Source organism: Mastomys coucha, unplaced genomic scaffold (genome assembly GCF_008632895.1).
Source record: "Mastomys coucha isolate ucsf_1 unplaced genomic scaffold, UCSF_Mcou_1 pScaffold15, whole genome shotgun sequence".
Classification (NCBI taxonomy): Eukaryota; Metazoa; Chordata; class Mammalia; order Rodentia; family Muridae; genus Mastomys; species Mastomys coucha.
Genome location: NW_022196897.1, coordinates 116,831,986 through 116,841,500, shown reverse-complemented (window position 1 = coordinate 116,841,500; position 9,515 = coordinate 116,831,986). Strand labels below are relative to the sequence as shown.

Below are 9,515 nucleotides of genomic sequence, written 5' to 3'. Positions count from 1 at the left end.
AAAAAAAAAAAAAAAAAAAAAAAAAAAGAGCACACCATCAAAAGCTTCAGGGAATAACAACAGAATCTTATTTGAGAAACTCTCATCTTAAAACAAACAAACAAACAAAAACACAACCCGAACAAATTAGTGACACCTTGCTCCAAAAGTGCTGACAGTGTTTTCCCAGGTTCAGACACCCAGAGGCCTCTGTCATTGTTATAAATGAAGCACAGCTACATCTGGAGCTGAAGTAAGGAGGCAGCATGGGATGGTACTGTTTCACAGGTAGCACAATCTCAGAGTTGGGTTGGTAAGATGGCTCAATAGTAAAATGTTTGTCGTCAGGCCTGATGAGCCAAGTTTAACTCCACATGGTACAAGGATGGAACCAATCCCCAAAAGCTGTCCTGACTTAACACAACCTCTGCCATACAAACACAAACACACGCTGCTGGCATTTCATCTCGGCTCCACCCCACAGTCACCTGGCAATAGCTAGGTATGCCTGACTCACTATAAAAGGGGCTGCTTGCCCCCTCCTACTCTCTTGCTCTCTCTTCTTCCCTGTCTTTTCCCATTCCTCTCCCCCCTCTATCTCCAAGTGCTCATGGCAGGCCTTTTCTCCTCTACACTCAACCCCACCGCTGCCTTTCTCTGTCTCTACTACTCAACTCCCCTCCCCATGACCTAAATAAACTCTATTCTAAACTATACCATCTGAGGCTGTTACCTCAGGGAGAAGGGATGCCTCAGCATGGGCCCAGAGGTACCCTCTTACCCCACACCATACCGTGCCTCCACCAAACATACCCTCTTTTTTTCTTTTTATAAAACACAACACCACAACACACCCACTAAATCAGTATGTAATGTTTTTAAAGGATGCAAGAGTGTGGAGTCACCAAGGCTCTAGAAAGCTAATGGGACCAAACAATGTGGGACAGGGTTGAATGGAAAGTCTAAGAGGCAATGTAGACTTGAAAAGACTGGAGATGCCAGGAACATGGTTTATTTGCCAAGGAAAACTATAGACTCCATGTGAAGTCAGCTCAAGAGAGAAACTACAACTGCCACCAACAATAGCTAAAAGGGAACTAGGAAAGCCCACTGGAGCCTAAATGATCCCACCATGCGCCCACATTCTGTAATTTCCTTGCTATACTCCTGTTTCTCCTTAGGTATAGAAATGTTTACTCTGCCTCATTATACTGCAAGTTGTACTTTGAGTTTTGATTTTTATAGAACCTCACCATTGCTCAATGGTTCTGTTTTGTTTTCTTAAGATACATTCTTACTATGTAGTCCCAGCTAGCCTGAAACTTGCACTGTAGACCAGGCTAACTTGGAATTCAGATTTCTGCCTACCTCTGCCTCCTGAGTGCTAGGATTAAAGGTTCTCTATGTTCAGCTTCAGAACCAAGTTGCCTTACTCAAGTAAATAATGCCCTACCTATGCAAGCAACTCCAATTAAATGCAGTGGGCCACAAAACAACACAATGACAACACAAACCAAAACCATCAAAGTAGGTGGGAGGTTTGGGATAGAAGAGGGTTCAGTGAAAGACATAACTAGTTGCTGAGGAGCACATGTAATGTAGCAAACAGACTGGATACTCAGTACGTACTCTGATGACAAGAAAATGAGAGACACTAGGGGTAAGAAGTGGTGTGTTCAAATGAGGTATTTTGGGTGCCAAGTTAACAAGGGATAAGTTTGAGAGGGACATAACTGGAGTGGGAAGCCCCAGAGCTTTGGTGTGGCAGACCCTTGGCTGTGTGTAAGGGCATTCAGAGAAGGAATTAACAAGACTTGCTTTGAATGTGGTAATACCATCCTACACTGAAAAAAAGGAAAGAAGAGACATGGCAGCATTCATCTGTTCCCTAGCATATTCAGATATAAATAATCAGCCTCACACTCTGCCACAGTTACTCTACCACCATGACTTCCCTACCATGATGGACTATACTCTCATCTGTCAGCCAAAATAAATCCTGCTCCTAAGCTACTTTTGACAGGGATTTGGTCACAGCAAGGAGAAAAATTACCAAATAGAACATGACACAAAGAAGCAAATTATGCAAGGTATATGACAGTTAAAAACAATTCAGCTTTGAAAAAAAGAAAAAAACAGCCAAAGAACAGGTTCATTCTTCTAAATACTTACCATAGTCCCTACTTCCAAGAAACCAAATGCCCAGCTCAATTTGAATAATTAGGACAAAATAAGAATCTGATCAAATATACAGTCATGACCTAGGGAGATAGCTTAATCAGTAAAGTGCTTGCCATGCAAACTTAAGGCCCTGAGTTGAATTCACCCAAATCCACCTAGGAAAGCAGCGGCAGTGGCACATTATAATCCCAGCACTAGGGAGCAAGGCAGGCAGATCCTAGGGATTCACTAGACAGTCACCCATCCTAATCAACAAGTTTCAACCAGTGAGAGACCTTGTCTGAAAAACTAAGGTGAGCCAGGCATTGTGGCATACACCTTTAATCCCAGCACTAGGGAAGCAGAGACAGAAAGATTTCTAGGAGTTTGAGGTTCTTAGCCAATTTAAAAAAAAAAAAAAAGAAGCTGGGCAGTGGTAAGACACACCTTTAATCCCAGCACTTGGGAAATAGAAGCAGGTATATCTGAGTTCGAGGACAGCCCGGTCTACAAAGAAAGTTCCAGGACTGCCAAGGCTACACAGAGAAACCCTGTTTCAAAAAGCCAAAGCCAAAACCAAAATAAAATAAAACAAGGTGGACAGAACCTGAGGAGCCCGCTAGGTCATCCTCTAACCTCCACAGCTGCTCATGTACACACATGCACTCACATACACAAAACATAGCCACACACCAGGGATTTCAGTTAAAGGCATAAAATGTATGCACAACAACTAAAATTTTAGATACTTAAGCACAGGAAAGTGAACATATAATTAAGAGTGATACTATTCAAATGAAAATGGAATTCTTAAAAATCCAGTGTTCAGTAACTTCTAAATTAAAATTTAGACAAACCCTTTTAGGTCTTGAGGTCTCCTTTTAAGGAACATGCCTATATTATTAAAAGAATAATTGTAAACCAAAGTGTATAAATAGGGACAAGCCATAAAGCTGCACCAACTGGACCCCTGATTCTCTTTCCCTAAGGGCAGCCCATTCTTGGTTCTTTCATAGCCCTGTACAATGCTGCTTGACCTGAATGCTACAAGGCAGCACTGTAAAGAAGCTGAAAGCACGAAGACAGCTCTGCTGAGGTGGAGAAGAACCAAGGAGGGCCTTCCTCTGACCGCTCAGTCTTCTCCCAGCTCCAGTGGCTTCCTGTGGCTTCCTTTCCATACCTCAACAGCACCCAGTAAACAAAGCATCTAGTCACCATTGTGACCCATCATTCAGCCCATCGGAAGCTCAAAACTGGCCTTCCTGGCCCCCTCTAGATTCTCCTCAAAAAAACCATTCACCTCTTGCAGCAATGCTTATTTTCAGGAAGAGACAAGGAGTATGGTGGGGGCTGGGGGGCAATGGAAGAAGAAGAAGAGGAATCTGAAGAGTGTAAAGTTCATATTTAAAGTCTCCCCCATAAAACTACATTTGGGCACACTTTAAGAAGATAGACACTGTATAAGGTTGGGGTAGGATCCATCTAAGGAAGTCAGCATTTCCCTTAGAGTTAACAGAACAAAACAATCTCATGTGCCCTTACTTCATTAAGAGCACACATTCTTGCTATGGAGCCAATGTTGTTGGTGATGGTGATCAAAGTTGCTCTGGCAAGGTCCTCCTTACTGGCAGCCTCTCTCTTCTCCTTGCTCATCATGTTTCCAAAACTAGTGGAGGAAAAACATTTCACTGATGAAACAAAGGCAACACAGTCCAGGAGAACTTCAATGTTACTTTACTATGATAAAATGACTTTATAGCAAATCTTTCTATGTTTTATTACAGAATGATGGGAGCATCCACTGAAAAGAACTCAGTTTAAAAAAAAAAAAAAGCCCACATATTACTCTAAATGAACAGGTAACATTCCCTGTCACATACTAAAATTCAACTTTGATTTTTTTTTTGTCTTTTTGGGTTTTTTTTGGTTGGTTGGTTGGTTGAGTTTTTTTTTTTTTGTTTTGTTTTGTTTTTTCATTTTTCGAGACAGGGTTTCTCTGAGTAACCCTGGCTGTCCTGGAACTCACTCTATAGACCAGGCTGGCCTCGAACTCAGAAATCCACCTGCCTCTGTCTCCCAAGTGCTGAGACTAAAGGCTTCTGCCATCACTGCCTGGCTAAAATTCAACTTTGGTACCAGATAGTTCCCTATCCAAGCAGCATTCAGTATATCCCCCAAAAGGCAACACTGCCTGATCTGCCAGCAGAGTATTCCAGGGAGACATCTCTTATTGGCAGGTCATCCCTACTGTGCAACTGTTCTACTCAGGCAGTCACAGTTACATCTATTATAGAGAACTCATTTGATCAGCATACAAAGTACAAAACAGCTGAGGCCCACAGTGGCTACTAACGTTCCAGGCTGCCCTAGAAAGTAAGTGAAAGACTTCAAATACAATAGAAACTGTGACCCAAACCCAAGGACAAGAATAAGGAAGAGGGGACCCGTGATCAAAAGCTGCCAATAAAACATAATCTATTGTGTGCCTATTTCTCAGCAAGTAAGTACTTGCACATGAATGCCTTTTCTATTATTAAAAACCAAGTACTCTGCTGTGCATGGTGGCACACATCTTTAATTGGCACTTAGAGACAGAGGCAGATAGATTTCTGAGAGTCCAAGGAGAGCCTGGTCTGCACATAGCAAGTTACAGGCCAGACAGGACTACATAGTCAGACCTTGACTCAAAAACAGAACAAAACAAAACAAAACAAAAAAAAATACATGTGCTCTAACAAAATACAAAAATTGGATACCTAGAGGAGCTGGAAAAATGGCTCAGTGTAAAAACACTGACTGATCTTCCAGAGAACTATTTCAATTCCCAGAACCCACAGGTCAGCTCCTAAGTGTCTGTAAGTATCTAATTTCAGTCCCAGGAAATCTGATGCCCTCTTCTGGCCTCCATGTATGTCTGCCACTTAATCCTTAAACTTAGTACAAGACTACAGCAAACAAGGGGATTGGTCTAAAGACAGCTATACAAACAAACAAAGAAAGAACTACAAACACCAAGGCAATGGAAAAAAAGAAGAAACATTCTCAATTATATATGCATATAAATATACATGTTGTTAGATGCATATATATTATCTAGTAAAGAACTTTCATCTACAACATGTAAAGAATTCTTGGAGCCCAATAAATAGAAAAAAATAATTTTAGTTATTAAAGTTATTAGTTATTTAGTTAAGGCATATTCCTTACATGATAAATAAACAAAACTCCAGATCACAATTAATTAAGGCCTAGAGGCACACCCCTATAATTTCAACAGAAGCTGACAGAGGAAGATTACAAGTTCAAGGCCACTCTGGCCTCTGTTGAGGGGAGACAAAGGCTTTACCAAAGGAAGGAAAAGCAAGGACTCAGAAGTAGAGATGAGTGAAAAATTCAGGAAACAGTAAGAGAAATTAGGAGCAAACTTAAAGGAGCTACAGTGGAGCAACTGTCTTTGAATCCTTATTGTGGGAGCCCTCGAATCTCAATGACCAGGATGAATTCTGCCTGCCTGACTTCTGCCACTTTCCAAGCAACTGCCACTGGGATTCCCAGGGGGTGTCTTTTTCCTTACTCTTTGCTGCCTATTTCATCTTCTAACTGCAGTGTCAATAGCACAGTTTTAAGCATTTGCATGGGAAAAATTAAGTTACTAAAGCAGTTTTTAAAAAGGGGTGGGTGTGGGGGAGGGTTCCTAAACAAAAAGACAGAGACAGAGAACAGACTGTCTTAAGTTGCTGGGGCTGTAAAGTGGTGTGGTCACACTGGAAAGTAGTCTATTAGCTCTTGAAAAGATTAAACATAAAGTCACCATGCGGCACAGCAGTCTCATTCCTAGACAGAGACAAGAGAACTAAAGCGGGGCACACACATCTCTAATTACATGACTCTGGAGGTAGAGGCAGACTCTTGAGTTCAAGGTCAGCCTGGTCTAGAGTGAGTTCCAGGATAGTTAGGGAAAAAGAAAATTCCCTAAAACAAAAGACAAAACAAAAACAAACAAAAAATAAATTAATAAAATTAAAAACATGTCCAAACAAAGACAAAGGTCTTCAGCACTATTCATGACAGCAAAAAAAAAAAAAAAAAAAAAAAGGAAACACCCGATGCTTATTAACTAATAAATACATAAAATATGGTATATTAACAATACTCAACAACAAGAAGTAATTCTGTAAATATTACACTAAGAGATGAAGCTGGTCATGACAGATCATACTAGGATACCATACATTGAGAAATGTTCAGAGTAAGCAAAGCCATAGAAACTGCAGCATTGGGAAGGGCAAGGGCTGAAATGGAAGAGTGGGTGACAGCTGAGGGCTGTAAAGTTTCTTTCTAAAATGATAAAAATGTTCTGAAACTAAGTATAATAATAGTTGCAAAAATGTGCAAATATAAAACAATCACTAAATTACACATTTTTTAAAAAATAAGTGCTTGTGTATACCAGACTTGCCTCTAATTAATTAACTATGAAGCAAAGAATGAGCTGAAACTCCTGATCCTCCTGCCTCCACCACAGGACTGGGATTATAGGCATCATAGGCATGTACCATACCCAGTTTATACAGTGCTGGGGTCATGTACACTAGTACAGGCTTCATATACTCTAGTATGTACGTATTCTACTAACTGAACTACATATTCAGCTACAAATTAAATGCTTTAAACAAATAACTTTATAAATTACATTTCAATGAAACTGTTTAAAATAAAACATATACCTAATAGGACTTTAGTCCTGTATTTCTTACTACATTACATACTCCCTTACCTTGAAGCCACAGCCCAGCCTGGCAAGCCAAACCTCTCATAGTCTCCTCCATAAATGTCTCGAACTAATTTGTCCACTTTGGTGCTATCTCCACGAGACGCCATCTCAAGAGCCTCTTCAAAAGTACTACAGCCAGTAAGAAGGCAGCAGAGACCAAAGAAAGTTCCTCCTCCAAGACTGTGATCAAAAGCAAGCAATGGAGTATGTTTAAAACACAGGAATGGAGATACTGGACTTACGAACCCCCAGACAATATTTATATATCAGTCTACTCTTGCCTCAATTAAACCATGAGAGACACCAATAAGGTAAGTTTGCAAGAAGATAAATACAAGTGCCTCAGAGACACAAAATGCATATTCATGTGAGCCAACAAAATAGAAAAATAAATATAGCCCATCTCCCTGTATGTGTCCCCAGTGTGGTCTACTCCTGGTGAGTATGAAAGCCTCAGGTACACATAAGGCCAACATGCCCAGGGTCATCCTGGCACCTTTCTGTATTCAAGTGCAGAACCACCTCTGAAGCCATTCAAGCACCTGTCATTCTAACCCACCAGACTCCACACTGACACCTGCTGCTTTCCCAAACTACTCTTCTTTGTTGGCTTGTACTAGCTAGGTAAATGGTTATTCAAATCCTCAGTTCCTTTTTTTCCCAAGTAACCTCTGAACCTTAACCAAAACATCCATTCTTGTTCATCTACTTCTCCCTTTTTAAAACATTTTTCTAGTTATCAGTAACTCAACTTCTAGATCCAAACTGTCTTAGTTACTTTTCTATTGCTGTGATAAGACATCATGACCAAGACAACCATTAGAAGAATTTATTTGGGGCATTACAGTTTTAGTGTTAATGAGTCCATGACCATCATGGCAGGGAGCCTGGCAGCAGGCAGCTATGGCACTGGAACAGTAGCTGGGATCTCTTATCTTGAGACACAACACGAGGCAGAGAGAACTAATAGGGAATTGCTTGAACTCTTGAAACCTCAAAATCCATCCCCAGTGATACACCTCCTCCAACAAGGCCACCCTTCTTAACCCTTCCCAAACATTTCAACCACCTGAGGACCAAGCATTCAAATATATAAGCCTATGGGAAGACATTCTCGCTCAAACCTCCACATTTCCATTCCCTGGCCCACACAGGGTTGTAGTGCATCATATGCAAAAATGTATTTTGTCTACCTTCAAAAGTTCCCATAGCATTTCAGTCTCAACACTGAAATCTATCCATGTCTCTTCTGAGACTCAAGGCAATCTTGTTACAGTAACTCCATATAAAAGCAAAAGCAAAATGCAAATCATGTACTTCCAACATACATTAGCACAGAATATACACATCAGCTTTCCAAAATGAAGGAAACAGGCAAAGTGAGGAAATATTGAATCAAACCAAGACTGAAAACCAGCAGGATAAACTCCAAACCCTGTCTGATGGCACACTCTCTTCTCTCTCTAGGGCGAGTTCCACACCCTGTCTGTAGCTCTCCTTGGCAGGGATCCAGGCCTCTGGCATCTCTAACATCTTGGGGCTTTCTAGGCAATCCAGACTTCACCTTCACAGTTTCACATAATAGCCACCTCAGGCACAGGCAGGGACTCCCTGCAACAGGCCTGGCCTTGGCAGTTTTCCTTAACCATGGAAGAAGAGTCCACAACCCTTTTACTCATATATCCATCTTCTCTTGAAAGCCAGAACCATATGGTTAACTCCGCCAAGCTGGGTTGCCTGTGTGGGAAGAGGCCCAGATCCCTTCTTGAATTACATTTGCAGCAGCTTTCCTTGTTGTTTTTTGGTTTGGTTTGGTTTGGTTTTTGGTTTTTTTTTTCGAGACAGGGTTTCTCTGTGTAGCCCTGGCTGTCCTAGAACTAACTCTGTAGACCAGGCTGGCCTCAAACCCAAAAATCAACCTGCCTCTGCCTCCCAAGTGCTGGGATTAAAGGCATGCGCCACCACTGCCTGGCTCCTTGTTTTTCAAGAGCAGAACATTTCTGAGTTATTTCCTTCTTACCAGCTGAAAGCTTAGCTGGGCAGTGTCACCTTATCTTGCAACACAGGCTTTGGTTCCAACATGAAATCTCCTGATACTACTTTTCCATTTCAAACTATATGTTTTGTATTTCTTTTTGTCCCAGTTCTTTTGCATTGCAGATATGTGGAACAGTTAGCACTAATAACTACATGACACAGTATTAGCTGTCTTGAAATCTTCTCAGCCAAAAAAAAAAATTAATTCATTACTTTTCAATTTTGCCTTAGACAACTTTTTAGGACAAGTATAAAAAGCAGCCACATTCTTGCCAAAATACCATAAGAATAATCTCTACCCATAATTTCTACTGAAATATCTTTTGGGGTTTTTGTCTGTTGTTTGTTTGTTTGTTTGAGACAGGATCTCTCTATATCAGCAATTCTCAACCTGAGGGTTGTAACCCCTCTAGGGATCAAATGACACTTTCACCAGAGTTGTCTAAGACCATGGGAAAACAGATGTACTATTACATTATGATTCACAACAGTAGCCAAATTAGTCAAGAAGTAGCAACAAAGCCGGGTGGGTGGGTGGGTGTGTGTGTGTGTGTGTGTGTGTGTG

The 9,515-nt window shown here is 41.0% G+C and overlaps 1 protein-coding gene across 3 annotated transcripts in view; it reads right to left on the bottom strand.

Moving 5' to 3' along the window:
* The window catches only part of Pank2 (pantothenate kinase 2), a 38,772-nt gene that overhangs the window by 7,997 nt on the left and 21,260 nt on the right, over positions 1-9,515 (bottom strand). For all 3 annotated transcript variants that reach the window (XM_031371952.1, XM_031371951.1, XM_031371953.1), the window contains exons 4-5: positions 6,917-7,093; positions 3,682-3,805 (exon numbers count right to left, since the gene is read on the bottom strand). In XM_031371952.1, the coding sequence (XP_031227812.1) occupies positions 3,682-3,805; positions 6,917-7,093 (301 nt within the window). The remainder of the gene's footprint in view (positions 1-3,681; positions 3,806-6,916; positions 7,094-9,515) is intronic.